Raw genomic sequence first — 19312 nt, 5'->3', positions numbered from 1 at the left:
TACCGTCTATCCACTGGCTCCTATCGACTGGTGACCTAGGCTTTCCTAAAGGTATGCTACTTCTCCATATTGTCACATGGTTTACATCCCAGGGTGATGAACCAGGATCTTCTAAGTGTCTCAAGCAGCAAGTGTCAGAAAAGAGATACACTGGTTAGCGGTGTTACAGGGGTAATGACAGGGATCAAGGTGTCATCAGGATACGACTGTTTGCAGCTAGCTGCTGTACTGATGGCTGAAGGAAAAGGTAAGTCAAGACGGTGTGAAAGAGAGTCCAAAAAATAAAAATCCCAAATTTGTAATAATTACTAACTTAGAATAATACTCTTTTGTAGATTTTCCAGCTTAGAGAGATAAGCTTACCTCAGCCCGCAGTAAATGGGGAACCCCAACAATGTGACGGAATTCATTCTTTCGGGCACTGCAGAGAACCCAGAGCTGCGGAAAATACTCTCTGCTATGTTCCTAATCGTGTACGTGTCCACTGTTTTGGGGAACCTCCTCACAGTGGTAACTGTGGTCACAAGTCAGAGTCTGAGGTCACCCGTGTATTTTTTCCTTACCTCCTTGTCCGTCAAGGATGTCACCTGCTCTTCTGTTATTGCCCCCAAGTTGATTGTGGACTCCCTCTCTGAGAGCACTGCCATCTCGCTCAAAGCCTGCATGGCCCAGCTCTTCGCTGAGCACTTCTTTGGTGGAGTGGGCATCATCCTTCTCACTGTGATGGCCTATGACCATTACGTGGCCATCTGTAAGCCTCTTCACTACAAGACCATCATGAGGCCTCCTGTGTGCTGCCTACTACTGGGAGGGTCATGGGTGGGGGCATTTATCCATGCAACTGTGCAGCTTCTCTTCATGTATCAAATTCCCTTCTGTGGTCCCAACGTCATTGATCATTTTATGTGTGATTTGTTTCCGTTGCTGAAACGGGCCTGCATGGACACCTGCACCCTGGGCCTCTTAGTCATCCTCAACAGTGGGGTGATGTCTGTTACCATCTTCTTTATCCTCGTCACCTCTTATGTGGTCATTCTCTGCTCCCTGAAGTCCTGCAGTTCTGAAGGGCAGTGTAAAGCCCTCTCCACCTGTGGCTCCCACCTCATGGTGGTCTTCATGTTCTTCATGCCTTGTATTTTCTTGTACGTGAGGCCTGTGGTCACTTACCCCATAGACAAGGCAATGGCTGTGTCCTTCACCATCGTTGCACCCATGTTAAATCCCCTGATCTACACCTTGAGGAATGTGGAGGTGAAAAACGCCATGAGGAAACTGTGGATGAGACAAGGGGCCTTGTGTGGTCATTAGCTTACATGCCAAGAGCAGTCTTTCTTACAAGGACAATGTGCCTTTCAGTTCAGTTCAGTTCAGTTCAGTTCAGTTGCTCAGTCGTGTCCGACTCTTTGAGACCCCATGAATCGCAGCATGCCAGGCCTCCCTGTTTATCACCAACTCCCGGAGTTTACTCAAACTCATGTCCATCGAGTAGGTGATGCCATCCAACCATTTCATCCTCTATTGTCCCCGTCTCCTCCTGCCCTCAATCTTTCCCAGCATCAGGGTCTTTTCAAATGAGTCAGCTATCTGCATGAGATGGCCAAAGTATTGGAGTTTCAGCTTCAGCATCGATCCTTCCAATGAACACCCAGGACTGATGTCCTTTAGGATGGACTGGTTGGATCTCCTTGCAGTTGAAGGAGTTCTCCAACACCACAGTTCTCTAATACCACAGTTCAAAAGCATCAATTCTTCAGTGTTCAGCTTTCTTTATAGTCCAACTCTCACATGCATACATGACCACTGGAAAAACCATAGCCTTGACTAGATGGACCTTTGTTGGCAAAGTAATGTCTCTGCTTTTTAATATGCTGTCTAGGTTGGTCATAACTTTCCTTCCAAGGAGTAAGTGTCTTTTAATTTCATGACTGCAATCACCATCTGCAGTGATTTTGGAGCCCAGAAAAATTAAGTCAGCTACTGTTTCCACTGTTTCCCCAACTATTTGCCATGAACTGATTGGACTGGATGACATGATCTTAGTTTTCTGAATGGTGAGATTTAAGCCAACTTTTTCACTCTCCTCTTTCACTTTCATCAAGAGGCTCTTTAGTTCTTCTTCACTTTCTGCCATAAGGGTGATGTCATCTGCATACCTGAGGTTATTGATATTTCTCCCGGTAATCTTGATTCCAGCTTGTGCTTCATCCAGCCCAGCGTTTCTCATGATGTACTCTGCATATAAGTTAAATAAGCAGGGTGGCAATATAGAGCCTTGACGTACTCCTTTTCCTATTTGGAACCAGTCTGTTGTTCCATGTCCAGTTCTAACTGTTGCTTCCTCACCTGCATACAGGGTGCCTTTACCTTCCCATTCATTCCAATCTATTGAGGATACAGCAGTCACTGGCATCATTTAATCATGCAAATCAGGTGAAGATTCTGTAATCCTGTTATTCCCCACCTCTACAGTGCATTTTGGGCTCCATTCCCTTTCTCACAAGGCTCTGGCCACTTTCTCTTTCTCTCTATTTTCTTATCCTGCCTTTTGAGTAATTGAAGCCTTTTCTAGTTTGAGGCTTTTGCTTTTCTTACTCTGCTCACTCCTGAGATTCTCTTTCCCAGAGTTTTTCTTCTCTGTCTCTATCTCATTTTTCCCCCCTCTTTTAGATGAACTCTCATTTCCTTAAACAAGTTTTCCCTGATGGCTTTCTCTAGCCATTCTTCTAGGTTACTCTTTAACTCTTCATCTGATTATATCCTTAGTATCAAAGTCACAAACTATACTTTAAAAATTATTTCTTGGCTTTTTTTATTAGCTTTTTTTAATTATTATTTCTTCATTTATTTTTATTAGTTGGAGGCTAATCACTTTACAATACCACAGTGGGTCTTGTCATACATTGACACACACATATATATATGGAATTTAGAAAGATGGTAATGATAACCCTATATGCAAAACAGAAAAAGAGACACAGATGTACAGAACAGACTTTTGGACTCTGTGGGAGAAGGCAAGGGTGGGATGTTTCGAGAGAACAGCATCGAAACATGTATATTTCTTGGCTTTTATTTTATCTTTTCCTTCGAACAAATTTGTAATCCTTGTAAGGCCAAGGATTATGTTTATTGCTTCATGCTATGGATAGAACACTGTCAGTAAGCTAGTAGGTGCTTAATAAATATCTTTGAATGAATATAAGTATGAAAGTAACTTGTTTTTTAATATTACAAATTAATACTGAAATGTAGAGGTGAATATATATGTGTGTGTATGTGTGTGTGTTTATGTATATATACAATATAGGAGTTAGAATTATCTGGCTTGCATGTTTCCAAGTGTCTTTTCTGGAAACTTTTGGAAGCAAACACAATTTCAGATTAGTACTGTACTCAGTACTTTACTATTTAATAAGGAATACAGCACTGCCAAAATTCTCTGCTGCTGTTATTTCTCCTTTAGAGAAGCAGAATAAGAATCACTCACACTGGGAGTCAAGATACTTCAGAATCTAGTGTCTGTAGCTATGGCCTTTATGAAAAAAAAGTAACTCTGTAAAGGTCTAAATTTTTCTTTAACTGTGGGAAAATTTTTTCTTGCTGTTACATCATAGAGCTGGATTTTATAATGCAAGTGACATTTCTTTTCCTCCAGATCTTGCTTTGTCTGTCACTAGAGAGTACTCTTGCCTGGAAAATCCCATGGACGGAGGAGCCTGGTGGGCTGCAATCCATGGGGTCGCGAAGAGTCGGACACAACTGAGTGACTTCACTTTCGCTTTTTACTTTCATGCATTGGAGAAGGAAATGGCAGCCCACTCCAGTGTTCTTGCCTGGAGAATCCCAGGGACGGGGGAGCCTGATGGGCTGCCGTCTATGGGGTTGCACGGAGTCGGACACGACTGAAGTGACTTAGCAGCAGCAGCAGCAGCAGCAGCAGCAGAGAAACACTGATATCTTTTAAAAAGTCTCCCTTACCTAGTATATGGGAAATCTAATGTCTTAGACTAAATTAGCATTCTGTTATAGTTTTCTTAGCTTTAAAATACATAGTATATATGATAGAAATAGTTACAATATCAGTCATAGTATTTAAAGCAAAGACAATAATTAAGCCAGTATTTATTTTTATACACAAAACATGTGTACAGTAGATATTTCATGTTAGTTATCATCAGCTATTTTCGAAAACTTTGAGGTTCATTTATCTACTGAAGAATATTTGGTTGCATTGTATGAGGTGTCCGATGAGGGGCACCTGTCATGAATAAGGTGATGCTTCTCTTTTACCTTGGGGATTGCATTCTAGTGCAGGAGACAATACAAGAAATGAAAACAAAGTCATGAAGTGTTAACCGATTGTCAGAAATTGTAATGGAATGGTGCATATGTGACCAGGCAACTTTAGTTAGGTGGACAGTGGGGCTTTTCTGAGAGGTTACTTCTAAACTTCTAAATGATGAGATAGAATCATTCTTAAACACATCCATGACAAGAGCATTTCAAGGGACTATGGAAAAGCTTGTGAAAAACTTATAAGGTAGAAGCCAGCTTGAATAGAAGAAGGTCAGGATAATCAATGGACAGGAGGGAATGTGATGCAAGGTGAGATGTGAAAATTACACAGGTTTCTTCTGATGCAAGGCAAGATGTGAAAATTAAACAAATTTCTTCTGATCAAGAAATCTGTTGTTTTTTGACTTTTAAGTTCAAAAAGAATTATGGGCATCAGAATAATTTTGATTAGAATAATAATTAAAAATCAAATCCTCCATGTGTTTATGGATAACTCAGCAATTTGGCGTCAAACATCTTTGCACATAGGCTTCCCAGATGATGCTAGTGGTAAAGAACATGCCTGCCAATGCAGGAGACATAAGAAACGCTAGTTCAATCCCAGGGTCAGGAAGATCCCCTGGTGGAAGGCGTGGGGACCTACTCCAGTATTCTTGCCTGGAAAATCCCACGAATAGAGGAGCCTGGTGGGCTCCATAGGGTCGTAAAGAGTAGGACATGACTGACGCAACTTGGTATGCATGCGCTGTCCTGGCAGGGAGTGTTCATTTGATTTTTGCTACATCATAACAGAGCGTAATGTTTACTGGCTGCCTACAATATCTTAAAATTGAACATCTGGATTCACCTAATAATTATTTCTCTTGCCTCATGTCAAAGAAGAAGAAAAAACTGCTCAGTTTCAGTTCAGAAGCTCAGTCGTGTCTGACTTTTTGCGACCCCATGGACCGCAGCATGCCAGGCCTCCCTGTCCATCACCAACTCCTGGAGTCCACCCAAACCCATGTCCATTGAGTTGGTGATGCCATCGAACCATCTCATTCTCTGTCATCCCCTTCTCCTCCTGCCCTCAATCTTTCCCAGCATCAGGGTCTTTTCAAATGAGTCAGCTCTTCGCATCAGGTGGCCAAAATATTGGAGTTTCAGTTTCAACATCAGTCCTTCCAATGAACACCCAGGACTGATCTCCTTTAGGTGGACTGGTTGGATCTCCTTGCAGTCCTGACAGTGTGTAAATGTTGATCTCTGTGAGAACTTTCTGATGATCACTTTTACTATTTTAATTATGAGAATTGGAAGGTTCATAATGAGATCCCTAAAGCTAAATAATATTTTTGGCAATTCTCTAGCATCAGAGTAGGTTCAGAATTTACGTTTTCTATTACAAAGGTAAGGCCATTCTGAGCATTCATGCTGAAGTTGTTATCCACAATTAGATTCCACAAATCTCTTCTCTCTTCTGTAGGTCTCCCTAGTTTCTTCACATGAAATAGCTTTATTCATTAAACATATTACTTTTCAGCTCACTGCTCACCTTTTTTGTTTGGTTCTTTAATGCTCTTATTTTGAAACAAATCTTGGTCTTGCTGCTTTTTAAAAGAAACTCACTGGAGATAATTGATTGTAAATAATCTAATCTGTGTAATAGAAAATTTCAACACTATTTATGATACAAAGACATTACAAAGTAGTAATAAGATAACATTTTAATTTGAAGGAGAGTATTGGCCTAAAAAAACACAAAAAACTACTGCAAACATCCAACTTATTTGGAGACATTAAATAAGCTTACTTGCTATATCATTCTGAAAATGTAAGCTATCTGAAGGGAACTTCTTTAGATTCTTGCAACTATATCTACCAATTTTCAAGCACCCATTCAGATATTTGCTACCTTCTTACCTACTCTTAAAAATTCATTCATTATCTATGCTCCTATGCAAAGAAATCAACCTCTTTATTGTACACTAGACCTTATTTCCTTCTTGTTTGCGTGAGGGCATTGGTCTAAAAATAGCTTCTATATCTATTTTATCTACATTTCACTTTTTACTTGATTATTTTACTTCAGCAAAGAATCAAATATGTTATACCCTTCATCTTTAAAGTAAAATCTCATGGAGAGATCACAACAGACAACACTGAAATACAAAGGATCATAAGAGACTACTACCAGCATCTCTATGCCAATAAAATGGACAACTTGAATGAAATGGACAAATTCTTAAAAAAGTATAACTTTCCAAAACTAAACCAGGAAGAAATAGAAGATCTTAACAGACCCATCACAAGCAAGGAAATCGAAACTGTAATCAAAAATCTTCCAGCAAACAAAAGCCCACGACCGGATGGCTTCACAGCTGAATTCTACCAAAAATTTAGAGAAGAGCTAACACCTATCTTACTCAAACTCTTCCAGAAAATTGGAGAAGAAGGTAAACTTCCAAACTCATTCTATGAGGCCACCATCACCCTAATTCCAAAACCAGACAAAGATGCCACAAAAAAAAAGAAAACTACAGGCCAATATCACTGATGAACATAGATGCAAAAATCCTTAACAAAATTCTAGCAAACAGAATCCAAGAACATATTAAAAAAATCATACACCATTACCAAGTGGGCTTTATCCCAGGAATGCAAGCATTCTTTAATATCTGCAAATCAATCAATGTAATACACCACATTAACAAATTGAAAGATAAAAACCATATAATTATCTCAATAGATGCAGAGAAAGCCTTTGACAAAATTCAACACTCATTTATGATTAAAACTCTCCAGAAAGCAGGAATAGAAGGAACATACCTCAACATAATAAAAGCTATATATGACAAACCCACAGCAAGCATCACCCTCAATGGTGAAAAATTGAAAGCATTTCCCCTGAAATCAGGAATAAGACAAGGGTGCCCACTCTCACCACTACTATTCAACATAGTGTTGGAAGTTTTGGCCACAGCAATCAGAGCAGAAAAAGAAGTAAAAGGAATCCAGATAGGAAAAGAAGAAGTGAAACTCTTGCTGTTTGCAGATGACATGATCCTCTACATAGAAAACCCTAAAGACTCTTCCAGAAAATTATTAGAGCTAATCAATGAATATAGTAAAGTTGCAGGATATAAAATTAACACACAGAAATCCCGTGCATTCCTATATGCTAACAATGAAAAAACAGAAAGAGAAATTAAGGAAACAATACCATTCACCATTGCAACAAAAAGAACAAAATACTTAGGAGTATATCTACCTAAAGAAACAAAAGACCTATACATAGAAAACTATAAAACACTGATGAAAGAAATCAAAGAGGACACAAACAGATGGAGAAACATACCGTGTTCATGGATTGGAAGAATCAATATTGTCAAAATGGCTATTCTACCCAAAGCAATCTATAGATTCAATGCAATCCCTATCAAGATACCAATGGTATTTTTCACAGAACTAGAACAAATGATTTCACAATTTGTATGGAAATACAAAAAACCTCGAATAGCCAAAGTAATCTTGAGAAAGAAGAATGGAACTGGAGGAATCAACCTGCCTGACTTCAGACTCTACTACAAAGCCACAGTCATCAAGACAGTATGGTCCTGGCACAAAGACAGAAATATAGATCAATGGAACAGAACAGAAAGCCCAGAGATAAATCCACGAACCTACGGACACCTTATCTTTGACAAAGGAGGCAAGGATATACAATGGAAAAAAGACAACCTCTTTAACAAGTGGTGCTGGGAAAACTGGTCAACCACTTGTAAAAGAATGAAACTAGAACACTTTCTAACACCATACACAAAAATAAACTCAAAATGGATTAAAGATCTAAATGTAAGACCAGAAACTATAGAACTCCTAGAGGAGAACATAAGCAAAACACTCTCCGACATAAATCACAGCAAGATCCTCTATGACCCACCTCCCAGAATATTGGAAATAAAAGCAAAACTAAACAAATGGGATCTAATGAAACTTAAAAGCTTTTGCACAACAAAGGAAACTATAAATAAGGTGAAAAGACAGCCCTCAGATTGGGAGAAAATAATAGCAAGTGAAGAAACAGACAAAGGATTAATCTCAAAAATATACAAGCAACTCCTGCAGCTCAATTCCAGAAAAATAAATGACATAATCAAAAAATGGGCCAAAGAACTAAACAGACATTTCTCCAAAGAAGACATACAGATGGCTAACAAACACATGAAAAGATGCTCAACATCACTCATTATCAGAGAAATGCAAATCAAAACCACAATGAGGTACCATTACACGCCAGTCAGGATGGCTGCTATCCAAAAGTCTACAAGCAATAAATGCTGGAGAGGGTGTGGAGAAAGGGGAACCCTCTTACACTGTTGGTGGGAATGCAAACTAGTACAGCCACTATGGAGAACAGTGTGGAGATTTCTTCAAAAGCTGGAAATAGAACTGCCATATGACCCAGCAATCCCACTTCTGGGCATGCACACTGAGGAAACCAGATCTGAAAGAGACACATGCACCCCAATGTTCATTGCAGCACTGTTTATAATAGCCAGGACATGGAAGCAACCTAGATGCCCATCAGCAGATGAATGGATAAGGAAGCTGTGGTACATATACACCACGGAATATTACTCAGCCATTAAAAAGAATTCATTTGAATCAGTTCTAATGAGATGGATGAAACTGGAGCCCATTATGCAGAGTGAAGTAAGCCAGAAAGATAAAGAACATTACAGCATACTAACACATATATATGGAATTTAGAAAGATGGTAATGATAACCCTATATGCAAAACAGAAAAAGAGACACATATGTACAGAACAGACTTTTGAACTCTGTGGGAGAAGGTGAACGTGGGATGTTTTGAAAGAACAGCGTGTATATTATCTATGGTGAAACAGATCACCAGCCCAGGTGGGATGCATGAGACAAATGCTCGGGCCTGGTGCACTGGGAAGACCCAGAGGAATCGGGTGGAGAGGGAGGTGGGAGGGGGGATCGGGATGGGGAATACGTGAAACTCTATGGCTGATTCATATCAATGTATGACAAAACCCACTGAAATGTTGTGAAGTAATTAGCCTCCAACTAATAACAAAAATAAAATAAAATAAAGTAAAATCTCCCATTGATTCCTTTTTCTTTATCAGCTACTCTTTCATTTCATTCTCTCTTCTTTCTTACAAAACACAAGAGATTCTTTAACACTTGTCTCCCCTTTCTCTCTTTGTGTTCTGTTTAAACCCTTTCAGCCAACTTCAGTTAAACTTCTCCTTTCCGGGTCACCAGTGCCTTCTATGTTATTCCACATAGCTGTCATCACTCACTTCTCATCTTACAGAATCCATCAGCAGTGTTTCATCCCATCTTTCTTGGCACAATTTCTTTGAGAAATGATTCTTTGAGGTTGAGACCTGGAAATCCAAATTCTTCCATGGTATTTCCACCTGAATGACTAACAGATTTCTTAAACTGGTCCCAATGACACAGCATATTTTCATGGAAATTGATATAACAATTCTAAAATTATATTCATGTGTGCTTGTCTTTAAATAAGTTTGGTGACAGAAGAAAAGAGAAGAATAGGAAACTAGATTTACTAGTTGTTAGAACACACCACATTCCACGATGTCTGGCTCTGGGTGAGTGATCACACTATCGTGATTATCTGGGTTGTGAAGATGTTTTTTGTACAGTTCTTCAGTGTATTTTTGCCACCTGTTCTTAATATCTTCTGCTTCTGTTAGATCGATACCATTTCTGTCCTTTATTGAGCCCATCTTTGCATGAAATGTTCCCTTGGTATCTCTAATTTTCTTGAAGAGATCTCTAGTCTTCCCATTCTATTGTTTTTCTCTATTTCTTTGCACTGATCACTGAGGAAGGCTTTCTTCTCTCTCCTTGCTATTCTTTGGAACTATGCATTCAAATGGGTATATCTTTCCTTTTCTCCTTTGCTTTTCACTTCTCTTCTTTTCACAGATATTTGTAAGGCCTCCTCAGACAGCCATTTTGCTTTTTTGCATCTCTTTTTCTTGGTGATGGTCTTGATCCCTGTCTCCTGTACAATGTCATGAACCTCCGTCCATAGTTCATCGGGCACTCTGTCTATCATATCTAATCCCTTAAATCTATTTCTCACTTCCACTGTATAATTGTAAGGGAGTTGATCCTGGAATGTGAAGTCAAGTGGACCTTAGGAAGTATAACTAGAAACAAAGCTAGTAGAGGTGATGGAATTCCAGTTGAGCTATTTCAAATCCTAAAAGATGATGTTGTGAAAGTGCTGCACTCAATATGTCAGCAAATTTGAAAAACTCAGCAGTGGCCACAGCACTGGAAAAGGTCAGTTTTCATTCCAATCCCAAAGAAAGGCAATGCCAAAGAATGCTCAAACTACCACACAATTGCACTCATCTCACACACTAGCAAGGTAATGCTGAAAATTCTCCAAGCCAGGCTTCAGCAATATGTGAACCGTGAATGTCCAGATGGTCAAGCTGGTTTTAGAAAAGGCAGAGGAACCAGAGATCAAATTGCCAACATCTGCTGAATCATCAAAAAAAATCAAGAGAGTTCCAGAAAAACATCTATTTCTGCTTTATTGACTGACTATGCCAAAGCTTTGACTGTGTGGATCACAATAAACTGTGGAAAATTCTGAAAGAAATGGGAATACCAGACCACCTGACCTGCCTCTTGAGAAATCTGTATGCTGGTCAGGAAGAAAAGTTAGAACTGGACATGGAACAACAGACTGGTTCCAAATAGGAAAAGGAGTACATCAAGGCTGTATATTGTCGCCCTGCTTGTTTAACTTATATGCAGAGTACATCATGAGAAATGCTGGGCTGGATGAAGCACAAGCTGGGATCAAGATTGCTGGGAGAAGTATCAATAACCTCAGGTATGCAGATGACACCACCCTTATGGCAGAAAGTTTAGAAGAACTAAAGAGCCTCTTGATGAAAGTGAAAGAGGAGAGTGAAAAAGTTGGCTTAAAGCTCACCATTCAGAAAACTAAGATCATGGCATCCACTCCCATCACTTTTATGGCAGATAGATGGGGAAACAGTGGAAACAATGGCTGACTTTATTTTTCTGGGCTCCAAAATCACTGCAGATGGTGACTGCAGTCATGAAATTAAAAGACGTTTACTCCTTGGAAGGAAAGTTATGACCAACCTAGATAGCATGTGAAAAATCAGAGACATTACTTTGTCCACAAAGGTCCATCTATTCAAGGCTATGGTTTTTCCAGTGGTCATGTATGCATGTGAAAGTTGGACTATAAAGAAAGCTGAGTGCAAAAGAATTGATGCTTTTGAACTGTGATGTTGGAGAAGACTCTTGAGAGTTCCTTGGACTGCAAGGAGATCCAAAGAGTCCATCCTAAGGGAAATCAATCCTGAGTGTTCATTGGAAGGACTGATGTTGAAGCTGAAACTCCAATATTTTGGCTACCTTGTGCGAAGAGCTGACTCATTGGGAAAGATCCTGATGCTGGGAAAGATTGAGGGCAGGAGGAGAAGGGGATGATAGAGGATGAGATGGTTGGATGGTATCATCAACTCAATGGATATGAGTCTGGGTAAACTCCAGGAGTTAGATATGGACAGGGAGGTCTGGCATGCTGTGGTTCATGTGGTCGCAAAGAGTCAGACACGACTTAGCAACTGAGCTGAACTGAACTGAGAACATACCACAAGGCTCTAGCTTGTAAATTTTTTGCTATATTCCCATGAATAAAGAATCCTAAAGAACAGAAAAAATGGTCCAGACTTGAGTCCTCTGTGTTTGTAGATTTAATATAAATGCTATAATTTATTTAGTTAATTTTCAGGATGGAATTTTAATCTGTCAGGAAGCATGGACTACTGGATAAATTCTGGAAGAGCCATATTGTCACTAACTCCCCTCTACATCATCCCCTCATGTCCTTCTCTCTTTTCTGATTTGTCAGGTTTTTCTGAAATTACCCTATTTCTATAACATACCTGTTACATTATCTGCCCCATCCCATTATCACAATATTATTTCTTATCCCACTCACTTCCTCTAGCTGAAGCAAATAATAAAGAATTAAGTAAATCAGGACTTGGAATAAAGTAAAAGATGTTACACGTGCTTTGAAGTAGGAACCAGGATTCCAGGTTAATTGCTGGAGTCCTGCTGTTGAGTAATAATTTTAAAATATCCCCTCTAGGAGTGTGGTTGGTCCATGTCAGATGGCTATTCCATGTCAGGAAAAGCATCTAAAATTTCATTGAAAATATAATAGCACTTGTCCCTTAATACCATGTGCAAATGAAGTCTAGGCAATTACGAATATTTACATTTCTGATGAATCACTTCAACAGTGCTTCTTTCTGGGGAGTGTGACTAAGCATTAAAAAATAGGTAGAATACAAGAGTGTATAGAGAGGCACATCATTGGTATAGACTCTCTGCAGGGACCTCATGAGCTAAGCCCCGGTTCTCCCTCCAGCTTCAATTGCAATGCTACAGTCCATCAGAGTAAACAGTCAATCTTGCTCTTAAAAAAAAAAAAAAAAAAAAAAAAAAAATTTAAAAGAGAAAGATTTCTTTAAGATCTGGAAATTGAACTTTTAATTAATTTAAAAATTATGGCATATCGAGACCAAGTACTGAGAGAAGAAAAACGGAATTTGGATTAATGTATAGATTTTTGCATGAAAAACATTCGCACATAAAATTGTTACTCTTTAGTAAGCATGACTTGCTCTAGTCCCCACACAGTACATGCCTTTCTGGATTGATACTGTGCCTTATCCCAGAAGTCATCTTTTGCATTTAGCAAATAAACACGCATTTCATCGCAGTCTGCAAAGGGACTATGTTTTGTCCTAATTTCTACAGTTTTCTCTTTCTGAACATGAAGGGAATTGAAAGCATCTACAAATAGAAGCAGCCCAGGAGAAGCCAAGATGGCGGAGGAGTAGGACGGGGAGACCACTTTCTCTCCTACAAATGCATCAAAAGAATAACTGAACGCAGAGCAAACTTCACAAAACAACTTCTGATCGCTAGCTGAGGTCATCAGGCGCCCAGGAAAGCAGCCCATTGTCTTCGAAAGGAGGTAGGACAAAATATAAAAGATAAAAAGTGAGACAAAAGAGCTAAGGACGGAGATCCGTCCCGGGAAGGGAGTCTTAGGCGGCATTGCTTGGGGTAGGGTCTGGGGCTGAGTGCCCTGAGGACAATCGGAGGGAGCTTCTGTGAGTTGCCAACTTGAACTGTGGGAGACCGAAAGAGAGAGAGTAAATTAACCGGCCGGAACACACTGCCGGCCGTTCGCAGAACAAAGAGACCGAGAAAGTCCAGAGAAGAGCTTGCAGGCTGCGGACCGACCCAGCCCCGCCGGAGGCAGGAGGCAGGGGGGAGGGGAATGTCGCGGCGAGACCCAGGGCGCAGGCACCCGACCGGCGCGGGCGGGGACTGGGGCTGGGGACGCGGAGGGCAGAAGGCGCGCGCACCCGACTGGCGCCCGCGGAAACTGAGACTGGGTCCGCGGAAGGGAGGGGGCGCGCCACACCTGGGGAGAGTGCGCCCACCAAGCCCCTGGCTGCCTGGACCGCTCTGACGGGGAAGGCACAGAGAGCAGGCGCAGCTTTTCGTTCCGCGCTTTTGTGGAACACCCGAGGGCTGGAACCTCGCGCAGCGCGGGGCGCGCTCCATATAGAACAGCCGGGGGCCTGAGCAGCGCAGACGGAGAAAGCAGCGTCAGCCCCTCCCGGGAGCCCCAGCCCCTCCCCGAGGCGCCGGCCCCTCCCCGCAGCGCCAGCCCCTCCCGGCAGCCCCAGCCCCTCCCCGCAGCGCCAGTCCCTCCCTGCAGCGCCAGCCCCTCCCCGGAGCTCCGGCCCCTCGCCGCAGAGCGACGGAACTAGCTACCTGAATAAGAGTCCACCTCCGCCCGCCTGTGTCAGGGCGGAAATGAGGCTCTGAAGAGACGGCAAACAGAAGCCAAATAAACAAAGGGAACCGCTTCAGAAGGGACTGGTGCAACAGATTAAAATCCCTCTAGAAAACACCAACTACACCGGAAGGGGTCTGTAGATATCGAGAAGTGTAAGCTGGAATGAGGAGCTATCTGAAACTGAGCCGAACCCACACTGACCGCAACAGCTCCAGAGAAACTCCTAGATATAATGTTACTTTTTTCTCTTTTTTTTATTTTTTCTTTCTTATTTTTTCTCTTTTATTTTCCTTTAAAATCCCCTATTACTCCCCCATTACTCCTTAACTTTCATTTCCATAGATTTTTACGATTTTTTTAATTAGGGGAAAAAACAATTTTTTTTTTCTTTCCTTTTTTTTCTTTTCTTTTTCTTTCTTTTTTTTCTTTCCTTTTTCTCTTCTATTTTCTATATTTCTTTTTCTCTTATTTCTTTAAAGTCCTATAGTACTCCTCTACTACTCCTTAATTTTCGTTTTCAATACACTATAACCTTACAAAAAAAAAAAGAAGAGAAGCCCTATTTTTAAACTGAAGATTATTCTCTCCCAATCTTGACTCTCTGTTTTCTACCTCAGAACACCTCTATTTCCTCCTTTCCCCTTCTCTTCCCAATCCAATTTTGTGAATCTTTGTAGGTGACTGGGCTACTGAGAACACTCTGGGAACAGACAGCTGCGTAGATCTGTCTCTCTCCTCTTGAGTCCCCCTTTTTCTCCTCCTGCTCATCTCTATCTCCCTCCTCCCTCTCCTCTTCTTCATGTAACTCTGTGAACCTCTCTGGGTGTCCCTAACGGGGGAGAATCTTTTAGCCATTAACCTAGAAGTTTTCTTATCAGGGCTGTATAGTTGGAGAAGTCCCGAGACTACAGGAAGAATAAAACTGAAATCCAGAGGCAGGAGACTTAAGCCAAAAACCTGAGAACACCAGAAAACTCCTGACTACATGGAACTTTAAGTAATAAGTGACTGTCCAAAAGCCTTCATACCTACACTGAAACCAACCACCACCCAAGAGCCAATAAGTTTCAGAGCAAGACATACCACGCAAATTCTCCAGCAACGCAGGAACATAGCCCTGAACATCAACATACAGGCTGCCCAAGGTCACACCTAACACATAGACCCATCTCAAAACTCATTACTGGGCACTCCATTGCTCTCCAAAGAGAAGAAATCAAGTTCCACGCACCAGAACACTGACGCAAGCTTCCCTAACCAGGAAACCTTGACAAGCCAATCGTCTAACCCCACCCACTGGGTTAATCCTCCACAATAAAAAGGAACCACAGACCTCCAGAATACAGAAAGCCCAGTCCAGACACAGCAATCTAAACAAGATGAAAAGGCAGAGAAATACCCAACAGGTAAAGGAACATGAAAAATGCCCACCAAGTCAAACAAAAGAGGAGGAGATAGGGAATCTACCTGAAAAAGAATTTAGAATAATGATAATAAAAATGATCCAAAATCTTGAAAACAAAATGGAGTTACAGATAAATAGCCTGGAAACAAAGATTGAAAAGATACAAGAAATGTTTAATAAAGACCTAGAAGAAATAAAAAAGAGTCAATTAAAAATGAATAATGCAATGAATGAGATCAAAAACACTTTGGAAGTAACCAAGAGTAGAATAACAGAGGCAGAAGATAGGATAAGTGAGGTAGAAGATAAAATGGTGGAAATAAATGAAGCAGAGAGGAAAAAGGAAAAAAGGATCAAAAGAAATGAGGACAACCTCAGGGACCTCTGGGACACTGTGAAACGCCCCAACATTTGAATCATAGGAGTTCCAGAAGAAGAAGACAAAAAGAAAGGCCATGAGAAAATACTCGAGGAGATAATAGCTGAAAACTTCCCTAAAATGGGGAAGGAAATACCCACCCAAGTCCAAGAAACCCAGAGAGTCCCAAACAGGATAATCCCAAGGCGAAACACCCCAAGACACATATTAATCAAATTAACAAAGATCAAACACAAAGAACAAATATTAAAAGTAGCAAGGGAAAAACAACAAATAACACACAAAGGGTTTCCCATAAGGATAACAGCTGATCTATCAATAGAAACCCTCCAGGCCAGAAGGGAATGGCAGGACGTACTGAAAGTAATGAAAGAGAATAACCTACAACCTAGATTACTGTATCCAGCAAGGATCTCATTCAGATATGACGGAGAATTCAAAAGCTTTACAGATAAGCAAAAGCTGAGAGAATTCAGTACCACCAAACCAGCTCTTCAACAAATGCTAAAGGATCTTCTCTAGACAGGAAACACAAAAAGGTTGTATAAACGTGAACCCAAAACAACAAAGTAAATGGCAACGGGACCACACTTATCAATAATTACCCTAAATGTAAATGGGTTGAATGCCCCAACGAAAAGACAAAGATTGGCTGAATGGATACAAAAACAAGACCCCTATATATGCTGTCTACAAGAGACCCACCTCAAAGCAAAAGACACATACAGACTAAAAGTGAAGGGCTGGAAAAAATATTTCACGCAAACAGAGACCAAAAGAAAGCAGGAGTCGCAATACTCATATCAGATAAAACAGACTTTCAAATAAAGGATGTGAAAAGAGACAAAGAAGGACACTACACAATGATCAAAGGATCAATCCAAGAAGATGATATAACAATTATAAATATATATGCACCCAACATAGGAGCACCGCAATATGTACTGCAAACGCTAATGAGTATGAAAGAGGAAATTAATAGTAACACAATAATAGTGGGAGACTTTAATACCCCACTCACAACTATGGATAGATCAACTAAACAGAAAATTAACAAGGAAACACAAACCTTAAATGACACAATGGACCAGCTAGACCTAATTGATATCTATAGGACATTTCACCCCAAAACAATCAACTTCACCTTTTTCTCAAGTGCACACGGAACCTTCTCCAGAATAGATCACATCCTGGGCCATAAATCTGGTCTTGGAAAATTAAAAAAAATTGAAATCATTTCAGTCATCTTTTCTGACCACAGTGCAGTAAGATTAGATCTCAATTACAGGAAAAAAATTGTTAAAACTTCAAACATATGGAGGCCAAATAACACGCTTCTGAATAACCAACAAATCATAGAAGAAATCAAAAAAGAAATCAAAATATGTATAGAAATGAATGAAAATGAAAACACAACCACCCAAAACCTATGGGACACTGTAAAAGCAGTGCTAAGGGGAAGGTTCATAGCATTACAGGCTTACATCAAGAAACAAGAAAAAAGCCAAATAAATAACCTAACTCTACACCTAAAGCAATTAGAGAAGGAAGAAATGAAGAACCCCAGGGGTAGCAGAAGGAAAGAAATCTCAAAAATTAGGGCTGAAATAAATGCAAAAGAAACTAAAGTGACCATAGCAAAAATCAACAAAGCTAAAAGCTGGTTTTTTGAAAAGGTAAACAAAATTGACAAACCATTAGCAAGACTCATTAAGAAACAAAGAGAGAAGAACCAAATTAACAAAATTAGAAATGAAAATGGAGAGATCACAACAGACAACACTGAAATACAAAGGATCATAAGAGACTACTACCAGCAGCTCTATGCCAAAAAAATGGACAACTTGGATGAAATGGACAAATTCTTAGAAAAGTGTAACTTTCCAAAACTGAACCAGGAAGAAATAGAAGATCTTAACAGACCCATTCCAAGCAAGGAAATCGAAACTGTAATCAAAACTCTTCCAGCAAACAAAAGCCCAGGACCAGATGGCTTCACAGCTGAATTCTACCAAAATTTTAGAGAAGAGCTAAAACCTATCTTACTCAAACGCTTCCAGAAAATTGCAGATGAAGGTAAGCTTCCAAACTCATTCTATGAGGCCACCATCACCCTAATTCCAAAACAAGACAAAGATGCCACAAAAAAAAAGAAAACTACAGGCCAATATCACTGGTGAACATAGATGCAAAAATCCTTAACAAAATTCTAGCAAACAGAATCCAAGAATATATTAAAAAAATCATACACCATGACCAAGTGGGCTTTATCCCAGGAATGCAAGCACTCTTTAATATCTGCAAATCAATCAATGTAATACACCACATTAACAAATTGAAAGATAAAAACCATATAATTATCTCAATAGATGCAGAGACAGCCTTTGACAAAATTCAACACTCATTTATGATTAAAACTCTCCAGAAAGCAGGAATAGAAGGAACATACCTCAACATAATAAAAGCTATATATGACAAACCCACAGCAAGCATCAGCCTCAATGGTGAAAAATTGAAAGCATTTCCCCTGAAATCAGGAATAAGACAAGGGTGCCCACTCTCACCACTACTATTCAACATAGTGTTGGAAATTTTGGCCAAAGCAATCAGAGCAGAAAAAGAAGTAAAAGGAATCCAGATAGGAAAAGAAGAAGTGAAACTCTTGCTGTTGGCAGATGACATGATCCTCTACATAGAGAACCCTAAAGACTCTACCAGGAAATTACTAGAGCTAATCAATGAATATAGTAAAGTTGCAGGATATAAAATTAACACACAGAAATCCCTTGCATTCCTATATGCTAACAATGAAAAAACAGAAAGAGAAATTAAGGAAACAATACCATTCACCATTGCAACAAAAAGAACAAAATACTTAGGAGTATATCTACCTAAAGAAACAAAAGACCTATACATAGAAAACTATAAAACACTGATGAAAGAAATCAAAGAGGACACAAACAGATGGAGAAACATACCGTGTTCATGGATTGGAAGAATCAATATTGTCAAAATGGCTATTCTACCCAAAGCAATCTATAGATTCAATGCAATCCCTATCAAGATACCAATGGTATTTTTCACAGAACTAGAACAAATGATTTCACAATTTGTATGGAAATACAAAAAACCTCGAATAGCCAAAGTAATCTTGAGTAAGAAGAATGGAATTGGAGGAATCAACCTGCCTGATTTCAGACTCTACTACAAAGCCACAGTCATCAAGACAGTATGGTCCTGGCACAAAGACAGAAATATAGATCAATGGAACAGAATAGAAAGCCCAGAGATAAATCCACGAACCTA

At 39.9% G+C, this 19312-nt stretch overlaps 1 protein-coding gene across 1 annotated transcript; it reads left to right on the top strand.

The window, feature by feature from the left end:
- Nucleotides 1-378: 378 nt before the first annotated feature.
- On the top strand, nt 379-1308 carry LOC133065883 (olfactory receptor 4C6-like). Its single transcript, XM_061156400.1, has one exon. The coding sequence runs from the start codon at nt 379-381 to the stop codon at nt 1306-1308; it is 930 nt and encodes a 309-aa protein (XP_061012383.1).
- The last annotated feature ends 18004 nt before the right edge of the window (nt 1309-19312 follow it).

This window comes from Dama dama, chromosome 1, assembly GCF_033118175.1.
Source record: "Dama dama isolate Ldn47 chromosome 1, ASM3311817v1, whole genome shotgun sequence".
Taxonomy (NCBI): Eukaryota; Metazoa; Chordata; class Mammalia; order Artiodactyla; family Cervidae; genus Dama; species Dama dama.
This window is presented reverse-complemented; position numbering and strand designations above follow the sequence as displayed.